The 25,745-nt window shown below is 37.0% G+C and overlaps 2 protein-coding genes and 1 long non-coding RNA gene across 4 annotated transcripts; 2 read left to right on the forward strand and 1 right to left on the reverse strand.

Annotated features, from left to right (window-relative positions):
• Positions 1 to 7,818: 7,818 nt before the first annotated feature.
• Positions 7,819 to 10,810, reverse strand: LOC148690026 (uncharacterized). 2 transcript variants are annotated; one of them, XR_015957973.1, is made up of 5 exons: positions 10,595 to 10,810; positions 10,174 to 10,524; positions 9,523 to 9,612; positions 9,118 to 9,190; positions 7,819 to 8,144 (listed from the first exon to the last, which is right to left on the reverse strand). It is a non-coding gene; the product is annotated as an uncharacterized LOC148690026 (long non-coding RNA). The 2 variants fall into 2 exon arrangements; XR_015957972.1 differs by lacking the exons at positions 10,174 to 10,524; positions 10,595 to 10,810 and having other exon boundaries at positions 9,523 to 10,110.
• Positions 10,811 to 11,043: 233 nt separating this feature from the next.
• On the forward strand, positions 11,044 to 18,699 carry LOC137732206 (uncharacterized). The gene is made up of 7 exons (XM_068471506.2): positions 11,044 to 11,275; positions 11,556 to 11,672; positions 13,931 to 14,000; positions 15,245 to 15,501; positions 15,863 to 15,979; positions 16,729 to 16,771; positions 17,984 to 18,699. Exons 2-7 carry the CDS (start codon positions 11,580 to 11,582, stop codon positions 18,493 to 18,495), a joined length of 1,092 nt encoding a protein of 363 aa, XP_068327607.2. The 5' UTR covers positions 11,044 to 11,275; positions 11,556 to 11,579; the 3' UTR covers positions 18,496 to 18,699.
• A 932-nt stretch (positions 18,700 to 19,631) lies between these two features.
• Positions 19,632 to 22,506, forward strand: LOC137733007 (SMAD/FHA domain-containing protein). Its single transcript, XM_088687750.1, has 2 exons — positions 19,632 to 20,883; positions 22,368 to 22,506. Coding segments are annotated over exons 1-2 (1,149 nt in total). The 5' UTR covers positions 19,632 to 19,735; the 3' UTR covers positions 22,369 to 22,506.
• The last annotated feature ends 3,239 nt before the right edge of the window (positions 22,507 to 25,745 follow it).

A 25,745-nucleotide genomic window follows, 5' to 3' on the forward strand; every position in this document is an offset into this window, starting at 1 on the left:
AATTTGACCCATAATATATCAAAATGAAGATAGGAAAGTGTAGAACAAGATTATACCAATTTAGAAGCCCAATGGTTACCGGAGATGGCCGGAAAATAGCCTGAAATGTGACTGGTCCGCGGGAAAATTGGAAAACTTGTCGGAAACTGGGTAAAATTTAAACGTTCATAACCTCTTCAATACTCAACAAAATTGAGTGATTCAAAAACGAACATCATACTTCTCAATGAGACGAAGAGAATGGTACCTTTCTTGGTGGCTAAATCGTCGTGGTTTGGCTGAAAAATAGCTCGAAAGTGGTTGTCTTGGTCTCAAGTTAGCCACTTTCATGCCGTTTTCCAGCCAACCCATGGTGATTTAGCCATCAAGAAAAATATCATTCTCTTCGTCTCATCGATCAATATGATTTTCGTTTTTGAATCACTCGATTTCATTGAGTATTGAAGAAGTTATGAACGTTTAAAGTTTATCCAGTTTCCGACAAGTTTTCCAGTTTTCCCGTGGACCAGTCACATTTCAGGCTATCTTCTAGCCATCTTCGGCAACCATTGGGCTTCTAAATTGGTATAGTCTTGTTCTACACTTTCCTATCTTCATTTTGATATATTATGGGCCGAATTTGGTTAAGAAACGATTGAGTTACGAAGCTTTGAAAATTGTCCTAACTTCCGGCCGAGAGCTCTAGGACACTTAACGGAGTTTTTAACGGAATGACCAAAATAATAGATGGTGGACAATCTCAGGGACCATTTATATTGATTTTCAATCTCAGAGACCAAAGTGACGTGTTATGCAAATCTCAGGGACCATTTTGGCTAAAAAGTCTTATGACAATAATTAAGCCTCTTCAATACAATAATATTAGAGTTATTGTTAGAGAGATGGCCCATAGGCCTGCCAATGCCACAAATTTTCCTAGAAATAGTTAGACTTTATTGGAGTACATGTATCATATACATTGAACTGAGTACATCCTGTACATTGAACTAATTAATTTACCTAGTTGTATTCCTATATATTGTAACCTTTGATATCAATCAAAGGCCTCCAGTAAATTATCTTCAGTTTTATTCTCCAAAGTCTTTTACATGGTTTCATTGCCTCCTAAATCTTCCATTGAAGTCTTCAATCTTCTTAGTTTTCCATGGTCCATGGCCTTATCAACTTCTGCCTCTTCTTCCCCTTCCCTCCCACACCTTCACAGTACTAATACTGTCCATTTTGAAAAACTTGACCACACTAACTACTTGTTTTAGCTTCGTCAGATGAAGTTGTTCCTCATCAGACATGGCTTAAGGAAATTTGTGATTGGCATTTATCTTCCCCTTATTTCCCTTTTTAATGTTCTTGTTGATAAGGATTAACTCATCACCAAAGTTGTGAATCTCATTCATGAACTTTGGGTTCAATCGAACCAGCTCACTATTTCCTAGCTCACCACCATCTTTACCAAGGAAATCTTATCCCTCATTATCAGTTGCGAAACTATTGAAAACATCTGGGAGGCTCTCACAATCCATTTTGCCCATAAATCATTTACTAATGAAGCTCACATTCGAAGCCAACTCCAACGTTATTCCAATTCATCTCCATTTTTGTGAACCTATTCCTCAAGCAAGGCAGCCAATAAGTCATGGAAGGATTTGTGTGAATAATGGAATGGTAAGCATTACTCATTTTAAAGTGTCCCACAAGATGCACAAGGGGCATCAAACTATTGATAAGTTTGTCCACATTGCAAAGTCGTTCAAATATTGGTGAACCTATCTTATTCTCTAACAAATATTTGGTCCTACTAGTCATTCAAGGTGTTGGTTGGGAATACATCATGTTACACACATCGATCCTCAACACTCATCATCTCCTTTGCTTATCAGAACTTCGCATTCTTACCTTCAAGTCCATATTCCCTCATTTTCAACTCTCCTCCAACCTACTATCATCTCAAAGTTTTTTTGTTTTTTTGCTTTCCTCGTCTTGGGCTTATGCATAACACAAACTAATGAGTCGTTCTATTCCTTGTGTCTTCATAGGTTATAACTTCTTCCATAAAGCTATCGTTGTCTTGATACATCCATTGGTTATGTCTATGTCTTGCGTCATGTTTACTTAATGAAAATTATATTCCTTACAGTGATTTGCATGTACATGCTTCTTCATCGATAGTCCTATTTAACATCACTCATTTATCTCCTGCATCGGCCCCCTATGGCCTTTATATGCGTATGTTCTGGCCCAAGCCTATTCAGGAACAATCCTGGCTCAGACTCACGCCAGCCGGCCAAACTCTATAGCCTCATCTTTTACCACCTCAGTTGCTGTAACAATATATCTCACCGTCTACATCACACTGAATTATGTCCCTCCTAACTTTAAATCCATCTTTTCTGCCTATTTTCCTCTGCCTCTCAAATTAGGCCAGCACAATAATTGGATCAACCCTCTATAACACATGCTTCTCCATAACTATCACCAATCACCTAATGGTCACATGCACTTAGGAAGACATCACTCAACTGAAAATTTATTTTGATGGCATCGTGTAGTACCCTCTTCCTCATGCTCTTCTTACCATACTTGATTTTGTTGAACCAACATGTTTTTCACAAGTCTCCAAGCATCTTGAATGATGCACTGCTATGATAGAAGAGATCAACGCCCTTCTTAAAATAGACATTTATAGTCTTGTTCCTATATCCCGGTCAGAATACAGTTGGTTGTAAATGGTTTTTCGTTTTAAAAGAAAATATGACGACTCCATTGACTGCTACAAAGCTCGCATTGTTGCTAAGAGTTTCCATCAATGCCCTGGCATATTATGGTGAAACATTTAGCCTGGTTGTCAAATTGACCACCTTTTGCACCGTCCCCTATCTGTTGTCTCGCTACCTCTCATGGTTAGTTTCTTCATCAAATTGATATGAAGAATACCTTCTTTCATGGCTACTTATAGAAAAATGTTTTTATGACTCAGCCTCAAAGGTTCATTGATTCGACTTAGCATATATGCATCATTTACGCAAGTCCCTCTATGTTCTTAAGCAAACTCATCGTGCATGGTTCACTCGTATTAGCTTATTTCTCTTATCCGTTAGATTCCCTCAAAGCCAGGCCGACAATTCCCTATTTATTTTTTGACATGGCTCATAGTTGATTTATTTACTACTTTATATAGATGACATTCTTATACTGGAATCTTCCTTACTTTTAACATTCATCAACATTTTGGGCAACATATTTGACATTAAGTACCTAGGACCACTCAGGTATATCTTTTGATTACAAGTGATTTGTGACTCTAACTGTCTATGTATAAATCAAGATAGATATGATCATGACTTTCTTGTTAAGCAGAACATGATTGACTACAAGCCTGAGTCCACTCCTCTTATGGACAAAGTTGCCTTAACAGCCCAGGACGATTCCTTATTGGCCCCCCCCATTACTTATTGTGAAATTGTCGGCTTCCTTAGTACCTCACTCTCACTAAGCCAGATTTGTCCTTGGCTATCAACATTATTGCACAATTCATGAGCGCTCATCGTACTTCTCACATAATAGCTATCGAGTGTATTCTTTAGTATATCAAGGGCACCATCGATTATAAACCAACATTCCATCTTGATTCGGTTTCTCTCAGTCTCTCTGCTACTTTGATGTTGAGTTCGTTGAGTGTTTAGTCAGTTGTCACTCTACAAGTGGCTACCTTGTTTTCTTGGGTATAAACCTTGTACCTTGTTTTCATACTCATCATAATGAATTGAATTATCATTTTGTTCCCGAAAAGATTGTTGTTGGTACTCACTATGTCTATTATAATATTTATGTTGATCAACATGCTGTTTGCTCGCGAAAGCCTTCATAAACCATGGCTTGATCTCCTCCGTTCCAAACTTGTCTGCTCAAGTCCGTCCAGTTTTCCAGGGACGGGAAAAGTTTGAGAGACGCCCATAGCCCAACCAATGTTGTAGATCCTTCTAGAAATAGTTAGACTTTATCGGAGTACATGTATTGTAGCATGTTCATTGAATTAAGTACATCCTTATACATTGAACTATATTAATTTACCTACTTAAATTAGGCTCTTGTATTCCTATATATTGTAACCTTTGATATCAATCAAAGGCATCTAGTAAAGTATCTCAAGTCTTATTCTTTCCAAAGTCTTCTAGGTTTATTTCCTTAAAGTTATCATAAGTCACACAATGAATCAATAATAATATCAACAACAAAGAAATCAACAATAATTTGATATCTGTATAAGAATAGAATTCTACATCGGGCATATGAAAAGAAAAAAAAAATATAGTATTAACATATGAGAGATTTTACTTTATAAAGTATATTTTGATTTATAATTTTCTCCTAGCATCATTGAGACCTTTTATGATAAAACTTAACACCTTGTAATAGGTCGTTAAGTTGGGACATATCGATGATGTTTAGTGATGTGGTTTTGTTAAACTTGTAAGGCCTAGCATGGTTCACCACCAACATCATTGATATTGTCCCACCATCAAAGTGAATATGTATGTGACAAATTTCTTGGTTATAAATCCTAATTATCGAAGGTTCAAAGTGAAATTTGAGTTTAAAAGCTAAAACATGAAAGAAATAAAGAGAATCCACAATGAAGTTGAGAACTTATGAGAAAGGATTGGGAAAAATAAAGTCAAGGTTGGGCTATTCAAAGGGGAGTGCCAAGAAATCTCACCATCGAATTTGAAGAGTCTTGCCTAGAGATTAGTGTGTTCAAAAATCAAAGTCACTTGGTGATGCAAAAAGACCACTTCTTGTTAAATGTACACAAGCAACATGACCTCCCTCATCATTGCTAGCTACGCGCTATGATTCTCGAGGTTGCATGTTTGAATATGAAACGTCAAAAGTTTATGAGGCTCAAAGCCAAAATGCCTCGTGACAGAAGAGTTAAAGCGGTACGTATTACGACTTACACCGAAAGGCATGGTCGTTGGATAACTATCCATCCTTAAGGGGACACAAGTCATTTCAGAGACATAGTTAGGGTCATTTGTATGACCATGATTGTCCATAGTAAGAGTAAGGCGGATCGGAATACGAATACCTCAGAAGTCCGATTATGGACTCAACAACTTCTGCTGCGGAGCTGAATAAAAAGAGCAGAGATGCCACCATCATCCTGTTTCGAAATTAGTGGGCAAAGTCCGAGGACTTTCCTGAGATTAACCACACGTGTTCCGCAAGATACAGAAACCTAATCCTACAAGGAACCAACATATTTCCTATAATCTTGGAGTCCTTACAATCTAAGGATTTATGTGCGTCACAAATAATCACACTCCTAAGAGATTGCAATATCTACTTCCTAGAGCAACTCAAAGGAGATGCTAAATTTTAAACATAAAATTTGAAATTGACAGCTTACGTGGCACTTTGACATTTTTTAAAGTTTTGCTCTCCACCTGATATGTCAAATTAAATTATTATTTTATTACACTATTTTATTTTCATAACTTCTATTATATATTTTAAATTTTACATATATAAATAATTGATAATGACCTTCACCGAATTATATCTACCATGATGTCCTTAGAGATAAACCGAAAACAAAAATAAAACATTGATAAAGATCCTCCCCTTCTCTCTCTCTCATCCCGCCACTTCTTCAGTCTTCTGCAACCAAGTCTCTGATGTTAAACTCACTTCACAATCTGAGCTTCCATCAACTGCGCTTATATCCACCGGAGCTCTACCTCCCAATCAAATCACAGTCGTCAATTTCTCCCATGTTACTTCCTCACTCTTCTCTATCTAACTCTCACTCTCTCTCGATTTCATAGATTGCGAACTCAAATTTATGAATTATTGATTTTCTAATGACCAATGGAGAGATGGTTATCGAGGCTGAGATAGTGATGTTCGAGTGAGAGAGGTTGGTTTTTGGGTTTGGTTCTAAGAAATGGGAAAAAGAAGTCAGGTTTGAGTGAGATAGGAGATTTGCATATTTGATAAAAAAAAAATACAAAAGCATTTGATAATTAATTAAAAAAAATATTTGAAGCTACTGTCAAATTTAACACAAGAGGAGAGATGTTATTTCATGTCATGCCACATCGATTTGACTTCTCGGTTGGAAAACATTGCTTCTGTTTTTTCTTACCGTTATTGTTGATGTGGATTTTTTGACATCTCCTTTAGAGATGGTCCTAGATATTATTTAAGATTCTCCTTGTTTAATAAGGATTCCACTATTCTAGAAGGTCACATTCTCGACTGGTATAGATCACCATTCTAGAGTTCATCTCTAACAACGCAATTATGACATACTTATTCTCTTGTCTACCACTTGACTCTTATATTGCTTACTAACTTGCCTATCAGAGTCTTTGACCAACATAGCCTTTGTCTTTGGCTAGCTTATAGTTGTTTGTTCTTTTATAGGTTACTTGGATTTATGCATCTCCACCTCCTATGACGGTTGACAAATTTGGTTCCAAACATAGGCCTTTGAGCTTGAGAATGTGATAGTTAGGAAGACCTTGGACCTTGTAAAAGTGAAACTGATGGATGAGAAGCCGTTGAACCTTGTGAACTAGAAGTTTGAGATTGCCTTGAAGCTTGTTGTTGTGGTTGTGGATTAAGGGTCATTGTGGGATTACTCTATGTTTTTAAAAACTGCTTCTGATGTGCTTTAAGAATAATCAGCTGCAAAATATAGTTGTTGAGTGTTTGATAAACTGTATTTCTATTAAAGTTATGAGTATGAAAATTAGTATAAAAGCGTTTGGTAAATTTTAATGTAGAAGTGATATAATTGTATATAATGATGAACATGGACATGATTTTGTGGGCAATTATAACAACAACGATGGTGATAACAATGGTTGTGATGATGGTGGTGGTGGTGCCAATAAAAGAGTATGTTGGTTAGGCTGCAAAGATGACAATATTGGTAATGCGACGACACCAGCGACATTGGCAGTTGTGGTTGTGGTTGTAGTAGCAATCGTGGTGATTATGTTTATGGTGGTGAGGTGGTGGCGGCAACGACAACAAATTGATTTATTATATATATATATATATATATATGTGAATTATGAATGATTGATGACGTTAGACTACAATATATGTGATGAAGGCACAAAAACTGTCTTGCCCTTGAATTGGGTTAAAAAAAAAAATGGTTTTGACCTAAAAAAGTGGTCCTGGCAGGCAATTAGTATTACTAGACCATGTCAACTGAATTATTTGGCATACTGAAACTTATTACATCTAAAGTTTGATACGGTAATGGTAATAGATTTTGCTAAACTAAAAATTTGGCACGGTAATTGGTATGGGGGAGTTTGGTAACCATACTGAAACCCAGCCCTAAATTAAATGTGTTTAGAAGGATAAATAATGTTATTTTTTTTTTAAATTAACGAGTTAAAGATATTCATTAAAAGCTCAACCTTATTTTTAAAGTATCTTTTAAAAACAACCACATGCTACTTTTAAAAACTATTATTTGGAGATCATTACTTTTATTTTTACTAAACATTTTTTTGTTGTTTAACTTGAAAGTGAAACAACTTTTGATAAAAAAAAGAAGTACCAACGTGGGCCTGCAAGTATTAAATTAATTTTTTTTATATTATGTGGTACAGTTCGGCTTCAGAGATAATATGTTGAAACCAAATCGTTTTTTTGAACTTGCAGTTTGGTTCAAACCGAAACCTTTTGTTTAGTGCGGTCCAATTTAGTCCATACTAGATATTGCTTCCCGTGCAATGCTGCGGGATTAAAAATTGTAAGAGATTATGTTTGAAAAATCTAAAAAATTGAGTCATAGAAGTTTAACATGATTTACATTGAAATCATTAGGAAGATTTTTTTTTCATGCAAAAGATTTAATCAATACAGTCCACGTACAAAAAATCGTAGAACTCTTGGCTATCTACATTACAAAAAACAAAAAAAAAAAGATCTAGACCTTCCAGTTGATTATGGTTTTTGATCGATAGCAGAACTTATATACAAAAGATTACGAAACGTTGGGTTATTTACATGCAAAAAATATTAGGGAATGTTGTTTCATTTACCTTGAGAAAATATGAATGAAATTGTTCACTGGAGCACCAAAAGTTTCCCTCCAGTACTCTTGATTGTCAAGCAGCCTAGGCAAGGAAATAAAATGAAATTACATGCAATTATTTTATACTAACAGATTTAATAGGCTCTTATTTAGATCAGTGCAATCTAATATTTAGTTAGTAGATGATGTTAAATATTTTGGAGGTGTGAATATTGAGATCTACGTTATTACTGAACAAACAATCTAAAAACCAAGTTAACATCCATGGATTTATCCACTGTATTCTCAAGCGTACCTAATTCACTTCTTCATTCTACCTAACATGTATAACACTTTACACTTCACATGGAGCCTAAAACAATAGAACAATATAAGAAATGGTAGAAATCAAAAATTAATTTTGAAAGCCTTAACTAATACAAATTAGAAGACATGACATTAAATTAATTGGTAGATTGAAGCCTAACGAGGTTGAGAGTGAAGCTTGTTATGTGCAAAAAGTCATAGAAGGTACGACTCTAAACACTCGAGTTAGAAGGGATCTCTATGAACAATGAGTAGGTAAGGAAAACACTGGCAGAAACGCTTAAAAGAATTAATCTAGAATCATTTACATGAAAGGGAAAATAATTGAAAAAGCTTACTGCTTTTCTCATCCAAACTAAAGGCATAGCAAGATTGCATTCTTTCAGTGATGTTAGTTTTTAGCTCCAATAGAAATGAAATTTTGAATACAATTGGATGATTAAAATTGTTTTTCTAACCTTCTTCATAGCCCTGAAATTATACAACTATTATTCTTTTCCCTAATAGTTCTCATTTACACCTTTCCTGGAATTATACAACTAATGTTTTTTTCCCTAATAGTCCTTATTTATAACTTGGGCATATCAATTAGAGTAGTTAAAATTATCCATATGCCAAACAAACCAAGATAAAGAGCTCATTTTACAGTAATATAAGTGTACCAACATCAACAAAAACACTATAAAACAATAGTGGAGCATAATTGAGATTTTGCTTGCCAAAACAAAAGAAAAAGAAAACAAACTTACAATAATTCAGTCTTCAATCCTGAGGTCCTACTGCTGAAAGAACCAAATCTCAACGTAAGGTTTCTGCAATTTCCTAAAAAATACAAATAAAATGTCAAAACCCTAGTCAGAAAAGTAACCGAGCTGTGAGATTTCTAAGAAACTCAGATGACAAAATCAACATGATACTAGATAATACATTGCACTGGTTATAAAGCTTCATTATCACAGTTAAACCAATAACGATGATTAAAATATGATATTGAGAAACATAATACAAAAATGAAATCTGATATTTAACTTGATTGGCCTATCTGATGTTTATTCAATTCAAGTATCAATTCAAATATCAAATAGTGTTTCAAATAATAGAAAGGGGTCTGTTATGCAATCTGCAATTTGTGAACAGAGAAGTTAAGAAAATACCATTTGAAGGTTCTGCCTTGTAAAATGTTAGTACTTCACTTCAATTTTGCTAGGTGCATCCGCGTGTGTGCCTGCAGTTTTGAAATTGGCCTGCTTATGCAGAAGTGCCCAAAATTCAGGGGTTATGATAACAGAAATTCTTAACTATAATGACGATGAAATGACAATATGCATAGGTTCATATTAGATAATTTGAACATATTAAAAGATGATTCAAGTTAAAATCTGCAACATAACTATTTGTTTAATTAGAACATGAATCAAAGCTAATTGTTGCGATTCATGTTTGGATATAATCTTTTGTGATGAGATAATAATATAATCTTTATAGGAATTATATTCAATTCAAATGATCTATGAATTTGCAAAAACATAACAGAAGATGATAACATTTAATATCTTATTATGCTTATTAAATTAACTAAATAATAGTATGAACTCTATTGATTTACTTGGTAACCATTTGGTTCTCACATGCAAAATAAAACAGGCAACATGGCCAATCATGGTTTAGATATTAACTCAAAGCTTAGAATAATATGGACTATATATAGAACACAAAAAGATATATATATATATATATATATATGTGTGTGTGTGTGTGTGTGTGTGTCACACACACATATAGGGAAAAAAGAGATGAAAATATACATATCTTTAGCAATATTTGAAGAAGCTATAAGTTTTGCCCACATCTTTAGGTCGATCCCTGATTTAGAAGAACAAAGTCGATGTCAATCTTATGTAGGCTAGGAGGAAGGGCTAGCACCCAAATTTTAAAGGAGATATAGCTATTCCACTTTGTAGCCGGTTAGTTTTTTTCAATTTATCTTTGCTTTAATAAAGCCTCTAAAAGTATGTTTAAGGATTGTAGTTCACCCTGTAATCTTAATTGGGGGACGGAATCGAAAGTGTTGAGAGTGGTAGAGGGGTTTAGGTGTCCGATTTGAAGCCAAAGCAAGAAAAATGGAAGCAAACAATGAGCATGCGGAAGCAAACTTCCTGCAATTCAAAAAACCCAGATGAAAAACTGAAAACAGTTTGCATGGGACGTTCAGAGATGAATCCATACCTTGAGTACTTGATGATGAGTCGTACATGGTCCGAGAAAGGAGCAGTGCTAGCAGAGATCTTTGGTGAAAAAATTGAAGATGGACCATACCATTGAACAAAGAAAACCCACATTTTAAAAATTAAAATCACAAAAATTTGAACAAAGAAAAGAGAACCCAAAAACCAAACCCGAAACAAATATGTAAGACAAGCATTCATGCAAAGGCAATTTGATCACAAATTTAAAAAAAAAAAGGTGTGAGAGAGAGATGACCCTTTTGCGGAGGCCAGGGGGTTTGGGTCTTGAGAGACTTCTTGCCTTCCACGATGAGCAACACGTGTATAGGAGGGGCAAATAAGTAAATCTACTGTTCAATACACGTTAAAAAGTTCAGAATGAGTACCAAATAAAGGGCAAAATCGTCAAACAACAGTTTATAAACAGTGAAAAACAGTACTAAGCAAACTGAATTTCAAGTGTCCCCTCCTCCCCCCCCCCCCCCCTTCTCTCTCTCCCCTTCTCTCTCTCCCCTCCAAAAGTATAGATACGAAAATAATCGTTTTGGTAAATGGTAGTAAACAAACGAAGAGACGACGCCGTATCGACTGAATAGAAAAATAGGGTTGCAGGCGGCTGGTCTTCTCCCTCGGCGAGGCACGCGCCTCTGCAACTCCTTGCGCAGAGCTTAGTGAAATACAGGTCAGATTTCTCCAGAAATTCAGGCCTTTTCACTACGATTTTCCCGATATTTCAGGTTATTGGCGATATTAGGTTTGATATTTCAGACTATCGGCGAAGGAGGGTGAAGAAATAGGCTTCACCCCCTTTCCATGTCGATCCCTCAAATTCTCGATATATCGCCGAAATTGCCCATTTTTAGTACTACCGTAGTGAATCGTTCACTATTATGTTCGAATCATTGTGCATTTTTCTTTTCGCCAAAAAATTTGCATGCAAGTCAGAAATGTTCATGTCGCAGGTATATTGTTTTTGACGGATCATCATGGGCATGAATCGCCTACCTTTTGAAGCTGGCCAAGAGGTTGAATGCAGGTCGTTTATCACGGGTTATCGCGGTGCGTGGTTCCGATGTAAGGTAACAATCACAGTTAATAGTACTGGCAAATATCCATTGGTGATCAATTTTGTTTTGCTCCAAGCGTGTTTTGAACTCGAAGATTTTACTTCTTACAATTATGATTACTAGTTTTCGGTTTCTAGTATTCGTCTCTTCTTTTTCAGTGTTGATAGTCGTAAAATAATATTAGGAAGTGGGAATGCTAAGAAGTTAATTAGGAGTATGGAAAGAGTCATCCATGTTTTTTCGGAAACATTAAGTAGATTGTAACGGGACAAAACTGCAGTTTTGAAGATTGAATTTTGACAAGTTATGGCCTTTTACCAAAGTATTGGTTGTTGTATTAGTATATCACGCCTTTTCAGATTCGGAGTTAAAAAATCTTGGTACTATTTGTCAACTAGATAAGATCGTTGGTAGGCAAAGGAACCAACACAAACATATGACCAACATGTTCTAGATAGATTCCTGCAACGACAACTATTGGCAGAGATTTCAAGAACCGCAATTTAAGGTGGAGATACCAGAATTTAGTGGAGAATAACTAGGGGAAGTTGGTTGGTTAAATAAACATGAAGGAAATTTTAAATACATTGTTCTTCCATTTCATGCGAATGAGAAGTTGGTAGCATTTTAGTTGAAAGGGTATGCTTCTCGTTGGTGGCAGCAAGTCCAAATGACTAAGACCCAAGTAGGAAACTAGCAAATATATACGTGGTCTAAAATGTATAGGGTTCCATAAGAATTATTGGTTTTTTGGGTTAAGTATATTGAATCTTTTCCTGATTTATCCTTAAGATCAAAGCTCGAACAACATAGGAAGTCTGATTAGTTCTCAACTATATATGAGAGGGGCTCGTTTATTTTCTGTTTAACATCATACACGGAGAAGTTGCTGACCATTTAGGTAATTAAAGGCCTCATTCTTTGCTTAGGCATTTGCTTTCTCATTAGAAAAGATTCTGATGTTGGAAAGTTTTATTAAACAAGGATTATTCCTTATGAATGAGTGCTGAATGTGTTGCAAGCAAATGAATGTGTGACTGGTTGTTTTCTACACTACACGTTTTCATATGCTTGTTGGCCTCCTGCTTTCTTTCTCTGTGAACTCTTGAGTGTTGCATGCTCTGTGGCCTAGAATCTGGTGGGATGGCATGGTATTTTTTTCAAGAAGGCTAGCAGAGCAGCTGGGGGAAACTACTCGTATTTTATGGTCTATATTTTGGATAAATCCAGGGTATCCCCCGCACGTAGGCGAGGACTAATCCCTCGAGCAGGGTTGGATCCCATTCGGGGGGCAAGCTCTCCCAATGCTGGCTTCTCCATTCACAAGGCTCGAACTAGAGACCTTGCTTAAGGGAAACAAGCTCCTTACCACTTGAACCACCAAGCATTGGTATTTTATGGTCTATATTCATTATCAGAGAGAAATGGTAGTTTATTTGAGGGGCAGGTACAAATTGGGATAATAGGGAGGAGGATTAGTTGAGTTCACTGCAGTATAGATTTGTATTCTTTGCTCACTTTGGGCTTTACTCTATAAAGATTTTAATGTTGTACCTTAGTCAGATCTATCTGGATTGATTTGCTACTTGCTAAGTGTTGTCAAGGATAGTTAAGATTTGGGTGTGTGTTTGTTTTTTAGCTGTAATACTGTTGATGGAAGTTGAATCCATCTTGTTATGTATTTCTTTCTTCTTCAATAAAAGTGGTGTTTATTATAACTTTGTAAGTTGAAGAGAATTATTATGGTTGGTATTTTTTTCCCCGTTTCTTTAAGATTTTTTTTTTCTTTTTATGTAGATTTTGTGTTGTTTTTACTTAAGCCTTCTATGCTTCCTTGCATATTTTTATTTTCATGAAATCTGTACGTCTTCCAGTAATGAAGAACTGATTACTTTGCAATGTTAGGTAGCATTTTTGCAATTACAACTAAGCCTTTAGATCTATGTGTTGCATGATTTACTTTTCTCAACCTTGAATTATTCTACGTATACAGAGTTAGGTTTTACCAATACTACCATCAATCTTCTCTTACTTCTCATACCATTAGATGCTCTGCTGAAACAATTGGGTGTATGATGTAACTTCCAATGACTTATGGTTTAAGGTGTCCATCTGCTTTTATAAAGCCCATATTTGCATTTATATGATGTTTTCAGCTTGAGATTGTTTCCATACATTTGGTTGAGGTTGGTTCCATTGTTTATGCTTGGTATAAAAATCTTTGAGAAAATGATACCATGCTCTCTGATAATATTTATATTATATTCCAGATAAAGGAATACGGATTGAGACAAGCTCGGTTGTCGTCTAGCATGGAGTATATTGACTTTCCTGATGAAAGTAAGTGATATCTGTGGGTATGTTTCCTGTATGAGCATTTTTTTGGGGCTTAAGTTTGAAGGAACCGTAAAACCAATTGGCAACAGGGGGAGTGACCCTACTCCTTATAAACACATGCAAGGTCCGTTAACTTTCTGATGTGGGACAACACTTCACATACTTACATGCGCCTTCACGTGTGTCAACACTTAAGCCAAACACATGTATGAGGGGCTTAAGTTTGAAGGAACCCTAAAACCAATTGGCAACAGGGGGAGTGACACAACTCCTTGTAAACACATGCAAGGTCCGTTAGCTTTCTGATGTGGGACAACACTTCACACTCACACGTGCCTTCACGTGTGGCAACACTCAAGCCAAACACATGGATAACACATATTGGGTGATGTGGAGCATGTGCAGCCTTTGAGCTTTATGCGGATATGTGGACCTATCTGCTTCAATACCATGAATGAGAAATCAGAAAACCTTCACTGTAGAAAGCATGAGCAAGCAACAACAAGAATCAGAATTTCATTACTAGTAAAATGATTACATAAAGCATCTCCGTACTGTAGTGATTATATTTATACTCAATGATTAATACAGCTGACTTAATCTTCAACTAAATGGACTATTTAATCATTAGCTTAATTACAACTTAGTAATTAATCCTGGACAGCTCAAATAGAGCCCTCGATCACATCAAAGACCATAGACCACATCAACATATTAATGCTAAATGGGGCAATATCATCAGCTAGCTCTGGTATTAAAGTTCACTATGTTTTGGGTCGTGGTGTCTCAAACAGTTTTGGTTGGCAGTATAAATAACAGACTCTTATTCGCTTTTGTTCTATGTTTGTTGTGTTTATTAATCGACCTGTTCTTTTCTAAAGAAAAAAGTATTAATAGACCTGTACATTATCAAGTGCACTTTGATTGTAGGGCATGTAAGAATTGCACATTGACCAATTCTTTTAAAAAAAGTATTTTAAAGTAATTACTATGTAAGAATGCTCATACCAAAACAACATGGTATGTGAAATGCATGTATGATTCCTCGGTTCGAGAGTGTGCTACTTTTATTGTTACTTGTTTTGAATGGAAAACAAAGAGAGAATATTACCAAGAGCACTGGTAGTCATTGCCTAGTTTCTATATATATCTCTGAAGAATTATTTTCCTCTTGGTTATCAAGTTTAATAAATATTTTAGTGAGACTGATGTTTTGTATTTCTGCATATTGTTGCTCTTATCTGCAGAAGTGAAGTGGACAAGAGTATATCAAAAAATCCCTGGTGTTAGTAAGAAGTCAAAGTCATTAAAAGTGCAATTGATGTTGCGTCCTCAGTTTCCTCCCATCTATAATAGAAGTACAATACCTGATGCCAATACCAGAGCAGAAGTGGTGGTTATTGTCAACGATGATTGGAAAGTGGGAGATTTAGTTGATTGGTGGAAGGATGGTTGTTATTGGTCTGGAAGAATAACAGAAATATTGGGGAATGAGAGCTTTAAGGTGGGTGTTGTATCTCTCAACATATTAATGCTTACTCTAGCATGCTTGTTCTCAATGTGTTCATTGTATGAGGCGTTAAGCATTCCCCCCCCTTCAAATTGCTCACTGTTTATAAATGTTATAACTCCAATAATCACATACCCTATTTTATGACCTCTCATTCTTCATAACAAATCCATGCAATACACGATGTTACTTGAGCTCCTGAGTTAACTAACATATAACACTCTTGCATCAGGAGAAAGCAATATGTTTGTTTAGTGCAACTGAGATGTAGCTGCATTTTCTTGCTTCAATTATAGTTACTTTGATGTGAAAGAGAGCTTCTATTTACTAATTGGTATTCTCTATGTTTTTCCAGTTTGATTTGCCACCTCCTCCAGATGGTGAAGGATATTCCTATGAAGTTTCTTCCAAGGAATTGCGCCCATCCTTGGATTGGTCTCCAGAGAATGGTTGGACAGTACCCACACCCATGGTACCTGCAGCCCATTCATATTTCTGCATCTTTATTTTTCCCGTTTAAGAGGAATTATCAGATATTTCTGCCAAACTTTAAATTGATTAATAACTGAGTTGAGCTCAATTAGTTGGCTTGCTTAAGCAAGAAATTTGTTGCTTAAGCAGTCATTCTAGCTTCTCCATTTGTTTCAAATACTACCTTCGATCAGCTTGAACTGTCAGAAACTGACAAGGAGCATCCACATTCCCATCACCTGATGATGATGACGTGTCACTTCAGGAAATTGGCATTTAAAAATGAATGCCATGCATGAAATCAATTGTGAAGTTACAAAACTCTTTTCTTTTTGCTGACAACTCTCTCATTGTTAATTTGGTATTGCACTTTGGGTATTAACCTTCTAGCATTCTTTTGTTGAAAAAAATACGTCAAATTTTTGTTATATTTCTTCTTCATTGGGGTTGAAACAATACCTCATGTCTTTCTAAAAATGAATGCCAGGCCATCATCCTGATTCACGATAAATGCTGCAATCCTTTGGCTAAAAAAGATTCCATTTTGTCACCGATGTTAGTAGTGTTAGGGCAATTTTGTATTGATATTTTAAAGCTACTTCTACCTTGTGTTTAGGTGGTTCTTCTACCATGCAGGTTTTGATGCTTTCTGTCCTAATAAGAAATGAAATTCTGTCCTAATAAGAAATGAAAAACAATTCTTTTATCCTTCAATTTCTGAATTTTTTTGAAATGCCTTTTTGGTCGCAGGAGGGTGAACGTGTGCATCCTTGTGCTCGAGTAATGAAGCCTGGTAATCAATTACGAATTCATATTTTCTCAACAACGTATATACATGCATGCATGTTATTATTTTCTATTAGCCTTCTGACCTCAACATCTAGGGCTTGTGACAATTGACTGAGATAAAATAAAATTGGAGCCATTGGAGATGGATACTTGTACATCATGTTATTGAATTTTTTTTCTTTGATAGGACTGTTGGAGGCAATGGTCCATTTCTTTTGCTCCTAATAGATGGATCCTAAGGGAAATGATATTTTCCATAGGACTATGAGGTGGTGATTTGATCTTAGTTATTAACTTATAGCTGGCCAGTTTATAACCTGGTAAATAATTAAACTCCAATTGACGAAGAAAGATTCAAATCAGATAGTACGGCTGGAAACAATTTTGTAATTCGATGGAATACGGTTGCTTCTGGAAACTTCAGTGTTTGCTACAGTCATACATCTTCTCAAGCCTTGTTGGTTTTGGGGATTGTCAATCCTGTTTGAAGGGTTTCAGATGCAACTCAATACGCCTCAAATTGGCGAAAACAGAGCTCCTTTTTGGATGAGCAATAAGAAGTTAATTAGTAAAATAGTAAAGGCTGCTTTGAGAGTTATGAATGCGAAATATATATCCTCAGTATCAAGAAAATAAAGTTGAAGGGATGAGTTGGTAAGGGACTTCATACATAATAAGATTTTGACCTTTTAGTTATCCAAGAGGTAGAACCCATACAGAGATTGTAGTGAAAGCTGTAAGCTATACCAGTCTACCCACAATCGTGGTGTTGTCTTTTTAAGTTACTTGGCCAGCTGTAGTTGAACACTGGATTTGTGCTGTATTAATGTTGTTGTAGGTTTATGTAATGTTTTTTCTTTTGACGGTATATGCAATGTTGAACACAAATTATGGGTTCTAAGTATCCAAGGAACGAACATTATATGTTTCTCGGTCCCATTCCCCCACAGTTAAGGCTGATGTGGAGAGGTGAAGTCAGATCTAAGTATGAAGCGTTTGAATAACCAATAAAATGGTGCCATATCAAGTAGTTGTAGAAGAAAAGCAGATCAAGGGCTATAAGAATGTTCTAGTGAAATTTTGGTTAGTTATCCATGATTTTGAAGAAGATGAAGAGTACATATAATGTTACCCTAACTTCCTCTCTTGAATCTTGTCTTTGATTTCTCTTTCCAGCAGGATGGATCTGATTAAGAGGGGATTATTGTTGTTGCAGGGGAAGTTCCAAGCTGTACAGCCCATGCTGTGGGTGATGAAAGTAGGTGTCTCCAAGCTTTTGCTACAGCATCACATCGTTCACCTTCTTCTCACGTGTCTGCTAGCTCATTGCAACCTCCTAAAGGATTAGAGGAAATGGCAAAGCAACCTCTAGGCACTATAAAAACTACGGAGAAACCACCACCAGATGTAAATGTTGGATCCGATATGGCAGATAGTGGGATTGCGAAGGCAAGTTGCTCAGATAGTGTTTCAAGTTCGCATGTTAAAAGTGAGCCAAAGGGGATGCAAAGAAGTGCAACCGGAGAAGATAGAGTTGACAACAATGTGTCGTTGAAGAAAATGAAAACGGATGGGAACATAGTTTTAAATTCGACGAAGTCTGATACATTAGAAGCTGCAATTCTGGACTTGGAGGAACTTGTAAGCCGGGTTAAATGGATGAAGGGCGTCTTAGAGATTGGAATGCCTTTGACAAGTGCCACGCGCCCCACTTGGAAGTTTCTGTGACATCATCCTTGTCCTCACCAAAACGAGAGGTTTCACTCCCAGTAAGTGTACCTATCGTGAAATTTTTTTAGCGGCGTTTAAATTGTTACTAACTCATGCTCATCTGTTTTGACTGTTTTCTTTTTTACAAACTTCTTTTGGGGTGAATGTGAAGCACATATTTAAAGGAATGAACTTTATGCACAACTTTCCGTACAAAACAAACACTTCTTGTAGTGACTGTACATAATCTTCTTACAAGAATGGCTTTGTGAATTTCCGATTTTGAATTGGGAGAGCGGCAGAAGCAGATTGAGATGGGGTGGAGGTTTTTTTGGGCCTAAAAGCGGGATTCCGGCTCAATGGTTTGGCCTAACTAGCTTGTTGTCATGACCATAGAAAATTTCTACACATCCAGCGTCTGCTAGGCCTCTAACAAAGTCATCAAAATTTAACTTCCGACTGCCGTTGTCCGGTGGTTGCCACAAACTTTTTTTATTTTTTTTGCTTATTTTTAGCCATACCCATAGAACTTGATTTTGATCATACTTTGGCTCTACAATTGAAAAGACTCATCACTGTACTTCTTGAAACTTAAAATTCGTTTACTATGACTTGTGGACTCTATTCTTCTTGAAATTCAAAAATCGCCAAACATGTGTGATCCACCACCTAATAAGGCTATGCCACATGTGCTAATAAATTTGATTATAAATCTCTACCATGCGTTAACACTTAATAATAAAAAAATATTAAGTTTAAAATAATAAAATAAGAATGTGGACGTTATTTTGGTTGCTGTGCTTGAGTCGCAAAGATGGAAAAAAATAGAAAAAAAAAAAAAATTGATTAGTCTGTTGCTTTCAAATCCAACTCACAAAATAGAATTAAAGTAGGGTATAACAAATTTTGAGTTTTATAGCGTAAATTACGATTTTTGAGTTTTAGGGGTAAAATGAGATCAAAATTAAGTTTCAAGAGACAAAATGAAACAAAGTTTGAGTTTTAAAAAGTGAAGTTTCGACTTTTGAATTTGGCAAAGTAAGATCCAAATCGAATTCTAGAACGTAGCTATGAATTTTGTTACATTTATATCTATGTTCTGAGGACAAAAAAGGAATTTAGCTTTGGATCATAAATTTAAGGAAGAGAGAGAAAGAAAAACCTCAAAATATTTGAAAGCATTTCTGCGTGCCTGTATTTCACTCTAAAAAGCATTTCAAAAACTCAAAACTTTTCCCTCCTTTCTTCTCTGCCAAAAATGGAGCCTTCAGCTCTCAAACTGGTAATGGTTCAAGGTCCACGGAAGGGCGAAACCCTAGAATTCGTACCCGGATCCAAGGTCCGAATCGGCCGCGTTGTTCGGGGCAACAACCTCCCGATCAAAGACTCCGGCATTTCCTCCAAGCACCTCTCCATCGAATCTGAATCAGGCAAATGGGTTCTCCGAGACCTCGACTCCTCAAACGGCACGGTTTTGAATGGGTCGGATATCCCCCCAAATACGCCCGTGGATCTCACCGACGGAGACGAAATCAAAATCGGTGAGTACACTTCCGTCGAGGTGAAGATCGCCGGCTACGAAGAGACACGGCTGAGACGGAACCCTAGGCGTGCGGCGGCCGCAGCGGAAGCTACTGCGGTGCCGGTTTCGGAGAGTCGGAGACGGAGAGGTAGGGTTGCGAAGGAGGGCGAGGAGAAAGCGGAGGTGGAGAGAGCGAATGTTGAGGAAATTGAGGTCGCAGGGAAACGAGGGAGGGGCCGACCGCCCAGAGCTAGGGTTTTGAAGAGTGAAGCTGCGGAGGAGAAGCCTGCGGAGGAAAACTTGGCACGGCAGGTGAGTACAAGGCAAACTCGGAGCTCCAGGATTGAGGAATTGGGGAAGATTCCAGAGAACTCTGGTGTAGATAGTGAAGGAGTGAACGTTGAGCCGAAAAGGACCCATGTCGGTGCAAGGAGGACGAAAAATGTACCGGAGGAGGTATCAGTGTGTGATCAGCTTGATGTTAAGGAGGAAGAGGCTTCGAATGGGCTGAATTTGGAGGAAGAGAGACATGAAGAGGCAGATAGAGAGTTTAATGTTAGAGGAGAGAGTGGCGAAAAGGGTAAATATGGAAGTGGGAGTGGTGAAAAGGGTGAGAAAGGAAGTGGAAGTGGTGAAATCGGTGTCAATGGAAGTGGGAGTGGTTCAGGTGTAAATGAGAGCTGTGACTCGGAGAAGATGACGCTTGGGGAGTGGTTTGATTTTTTGGAGAGGAATTTTCCACAACAGATCATTGATGAGACGGAGGAGGCAATTGCGGAAATGGCAGAGAAAGCTAAGCGAATTCAGGAGTACATTGTGCAGGAGAAGGAGAAGGCGAAAGTGCTTGTGGGCTACAAGGGGGGAGCTGGGACTTGTGTTTTCTGGTAATTTGCAGCTCAATTCTTCTTCTTTTTTTTTGTAAATTACGTGGCGTATCAAATTTGTGTTGTTTTGTTTTGTTTTATTGTGTTTACGTGATCTCTTACTGTGATAAAGTTACCTGGTCTTCAATTTGAAGTGTTGGCTGTGAAATTGAAGTTGAATCCATTGAATCTTTAATATGGGACGAGATGAAACTATTTTTATTTCTGTTGTGAGCATCGTTCATATTGAGAGGGCTGGAATAGCATTAGCACTTTCATTGAGTGTTCTGCATACCACATTATATATTGATAGCAAAATCAAGAATTTTCATGTTTTGGGTACGTTGGTTGTGTCTTGAACTCGTCTGCTTGATGTCAGCTTTTGCAAATCGTGTGTTACTGACAGGGAGTTCATAGATGTTACTATATCAAAGCAGTTGCTTCTGTTAACTTATCCGAAGAAAAAGGTGAGACTGTATATGATGCGCTTCATTCTCTGTCAATTGCTTGTGTGTCTATGTTCATCGTGTGAGGAAAGAAATAACTGGGTTCCTTATCCCCAGAGAACTCTCTCTAAGTAGGGCCTTTAGCCATGTAAGGGAGGTGATGAGGTCTCAAACATCTCTACCCGGTCCCTCCCATTGAGTCCCTCCCATTGAGTTTAGCTGTTTAGCTTGGCAAGGCAACCAATTTATGCACTTCTCCTTTAGCGGCCTGCTTCTACATGTTTTGTTATAAATTCGTAGCTTTCAAAACAATGAGTCTTGGCTGACTGGTAGCTATGGAGAAATACGTACAAGAGGCTGTGGATACACTTCTTGATAATGGAATATGTGGACGACTATGAGGGACGCTCATAAATCATAGTAAGGTTTTGTGAGACTGCTTGATAATGGGATCCGCGGACAAGTCGTTTTCAGATGTAATTGAAGGTTTTGTGAGACTGCTTGATTATATTGGGCGTACTGTCATTGGTGTAGGTCCCTCATTGTCGTATATATCTATGGAGGTGAATTGTCTGCCCTTCCATTCCCATACTCTTCCCATGCCCTCTTATGATGTGTGGTCAAAGTTAAGCCATTATGTTCTAGTGAAACGGATTCTTCGATATGTCCAAGGTACTATCAATTGTGGTCTTACATATTCTACATCCTTAGATCAGTCTATTATTGCATTCTCTGATTTAGACTGGGCAGCCGATCCTAACACTAGAAAAGTTAAGTTTTAAAGAGTTGTCTTGTGAAAGGTTCAATGGTGAGGCAGTGAGAGCGACTTTAGGACGAGGCATGTGATTGTCTACTGCTCTTTGTTTTTTTAGGGTTTTCCTGTTGCAGTTAGGGGTAATTTTTTTACTTAAGCATAATTAGGATTAGGTTGTAAACACAAAAATTCTATAACGCATGAAATGAGAAGACGTGTACAAAATAGATTTGTATTGATGAATTTGTAGGGTTACAATCTTTGTTTACAATTTTCCTCTGATTCAGTCTTTAAATTTGATGTAGATGCATAGGTTGTTGATCCAAGGGTCGCGATGACTTGATCTTGGATGAACGATTGAACAATTGCTTCAAGTTTTGAGCTTGAAACAATGTGTAGATAGTCTTCACCTCAAAGTTGGGGCAAATGTAATGTTGATGTAGGATTTCGTTGGCTCAAGGGTCTTGATGACTTGATCTTGAATCGAACGTCATTACAAGTTTTAAGCATGCAACAAAGTCTTGAAGGAATCGGTGCTTGTTGATTCTTCAAGGGAATGCTTTGGTTTTGGTAGAAAGAAAGCTTCGGCTTCGGTTGTGTGTTCTTTGAAGAGAGCTTTGGCAGTGTATTAGTCTTCAAAGTTTTGGCAGAGGTTATTCTCAATGTGAGAATTTCGGCCTTGGAATATAAAAATTGTCGACCTTATGCTTGTCTTGGGATCTTGTATTTATAGACTTCCAAAGCCATGCCTTTGGGTGGATTTGCCTTTGATTTGTGTCTTGATTTGTCCATGGGAGAATTTAGGCATGTTTTGTGTCTTGTTTTCAGCCACTTTCCCTTGCTTGGCCGAAATCTATAGGGCTTTCTTGCCTATTTTGCTAGCAATCTTCAATTCTTGCTTGTTTTGTGAAGATATTTTAGCTTTATTTCCGGTTTTGGGAGCAATTTGGACCCCTTGCCAATTTTAAGGGGTATTTCCCCCTTTTGGCCGAATTTTGGGAATGTTTTTGAGCTTCCTTTGCTTGACTTGTGTCACATGTCATTGTTGGCTTGTTCATTTGTGATGAGTCATATGCCACATGAAGCTTTATGATGCATCATTTGCATGCAACAAAATTTACATGTCTACATGGGTACTGTTTGTTAAGATAATACGGTTGGTCTGTTTAGTAGTTTGCCATCTCAGCATTTTCTTGGGAACAAAGGCATTTGATAATCTTAACAATTTTCTTTTTCTATTTGAACAAAAAAAAAAAAAAAAAAAAATTCTATTTCTCAAAAACAATCTTGACCATAATTTATTTTGTGATGCAAATCTTTGGGGTGTTGGATACTAAGGCATCAAGAGTAGAGTCTTAGCATCATTGGCTGATCAAAGTTGTGATTAAATTTTGTTTCACCCATATTTTAAGTTTGATCTCACATTTTTCAGTAATAAAACAATTATATTGGAGCTGGTATAAAGTACCTTGAAAAGTGAGTAGTGGTAAAAAGTATTACTATGAATTAGTGGTGGATGCACATTGGGACCAAGGTGGTCCCAAGACCACCTAGAGTCCGAAAAATATACATGTGAAGGTTTTCCGAGAACTCTTCGAATGTTTGGTATGGGTCCCTTTTGTGCCCAGCAAGTATTTGATGTAATACATGCTAAGCATATCTCGGCAACACTTAGTAGGTTGCATCATATGCACTCGACAAATTCTCTCGATAGCACTCATTAGATTGCTTTGGCGTATGTCGATAAATGTTGACATGTGCAACATGGTTCAGCTGACAATAATTGTTCGAAGAAATGCCTTAGTGAATAAACTGAAATTTTTTGTGTGGTTCAAATCCTAAATCCGCCACTGTTATGAATTTGAACACCAAGAGAGGTAATGCATCACTAGATTATGAAGACAATGACTAAAACTTAAAACATGTTATCTTCTCTTGCTATATTGAGCATTCAACTTGTTTAAGAAACAAGCCAAGCTTGACTTAGACATGCCCAAATCATAAAGCACGTGAGTAGCTCGTTAATAAGAAGCTTGAAAATGTTATACAAGCAGACCCTCTCATTGTTGTAAATTAGCTCGTGTTTGACTTTTATTTTTTACTCCGCTTGAGATCGGCTCAAAAATAAACAAGCCAACCAAGTTGAGCTCTTATAAAATTTTAACTAACCCAACTTAAACATGATGAAATTCACAACTTTTATATCCCTAGTTAAATTTAGAGAGGTGATTTTCACACATTCTTTTTATTTTTTTCACACACCCACTTTATTTATGATCGTCATATTGTATAAATTAAATGGAAACAAAAAATAAGACTAAACATAGGTGCAAAAGAAGTTAAAAAGAGTTTAATTACTAGTTCTTTAAGGGGGCGTTTGTTGCGCCGGACTATCTCGGACTGAATTAGCTTCAAGGACTAAGCTGGACTGGCTTAGACTAGACTAAACTGGACTAACTTAGTGAAGCGTTTGGTGCAGTATTGGACTAAGAAGCTGGATAATAACAAATTCTAATATTATATTATTTAATATATAAATTATTAATATTTTATTATGATCTTATCTTTTTCTCCATCTTTTCCTACCATTTCCGTACCACTCTTTTCCTTTTCTCTCATCGTCCCACCCTCTCCCTCTTTTTTTCCTCTTAGACCTCTTAATTCATGTCTCTTTCTCATTCCTGGTCAAACTCCTTATTGATTCAAGTTTCTATTTCTCTGTCCTCCCTCCCTCTCTAGCTATGCGTTGTTTGAACGGAACCTCACGGCTTTAATTTTCCCGACGAGTTGCAGGTTTCCCGATGTGTTTTCCGGCCAACCCTCATTAAATTGGATGAAGTTAGCACCGCCAAAAAATTCATCACCATCCCTGGACCGAGATCTTAGCTTTGAATGCTCGAATCTGTCATGGATTTGAAGAAGCCCAAACAGGCCGAGACTTCCAGGCCATTTTCCGGCCACATTCGACCACATTTTAGCCTCGATTCAGGTAAAATCGTAATCTTGTCACTCCCAGCTTCAATTTGGTATATTTTATATGAAAGTTGGTTGTGAAATGGATCTGAAAGAGAGTCGGAAAGTTAATGATTGATCTAGGTGACCGGAGATGACGAGGAGTCTGTCGGGAGTGGTCGTTGAGCATGACGAGGACGAAAAAGAGAGGATAGTCTTAGCTAGTCCCATGGTTATTGGGGGGTCTCGCCAAGACCTCTTAGTGAAGGGTTTTGTCCATGCTAGTCCCCTTTAGTCTCATTAATGTTAGTTCCAGCATGGAACAAACACAGTATTGGACTAATAGCTAGTCCAGTCCAGTTCAGTCCAACTTAGTGAGGGCAAACAAACGCCCCCTAAACTTACTAGGGCATCAGGGTGGTTTAGAAAAAGTAGCTCAACATGAGAGGTCCAGAACTATTGTGGACTTGGACTATGGAGATACATGTTCTTACTTATCAATGTTGCAGCTGACGGTTATTGGGCTTAATTTATGGTGAATTTAATGGTGACATTTCTTTCTTCCAAATTATGGCTCCACTCATGCATTAACAAATAATATTACACTAATGAAAAATGGATGGACTTAATCTCGTAATGAGCTAACAATAACTTAATTCAAATTCGCCTTTGAGAATCGAACCTAAGACCTCTCACTTACAAGTAAAGAGAAATACTACTAAACCGTAGCA

The sequence above is a fragment of the Pyrus communis genome, chromosome 16 (assembly GCF_041283825.1).
Source record: "Pyrus communis isolate YQ-2024b chromosome 16, ASM4128382v1, whole genome shotgun sequence".
NCBI classification, from domain to species: Eukaryota; Viridiplantae; Streptophyta; class Magnoliopsida; order Rosales; family Rosaceae; genus Pyrus; species Pyrus communis.

Bases quoted from the DNA above. Each gene is read 5' to 3' on its own strand.
- LOC137733007 (XM_088687750.1), top strand. From the start codon at position 19,736: ATGGAGCCTTCAGCTCTCAAACTGGTAATGGTTCAAGGTCCACGGAAG.
- LOC137732206 (XM_068471506.2), top strand. From the start codon at position 11,580: ATGGGCATGAATCGCCTACCTTTTGAAGCTGGCCAAGAGGTTGAATGC. The intron at 14,001-15,244 runs GTAAGTGATATC...TCTTATCTGCAG, and splicing joins TATTGACTTTCCTGATGAAA to AAGTGAAGTGGACAAGAGTA. The intron at 15,502-15,862 runs GTGGGTGTTGTA...ATGTTTTTCCAG, and splicing joins TGGGGAATGAGAGCTTTAAG to TTTGATTTGCCACCTCCTCC.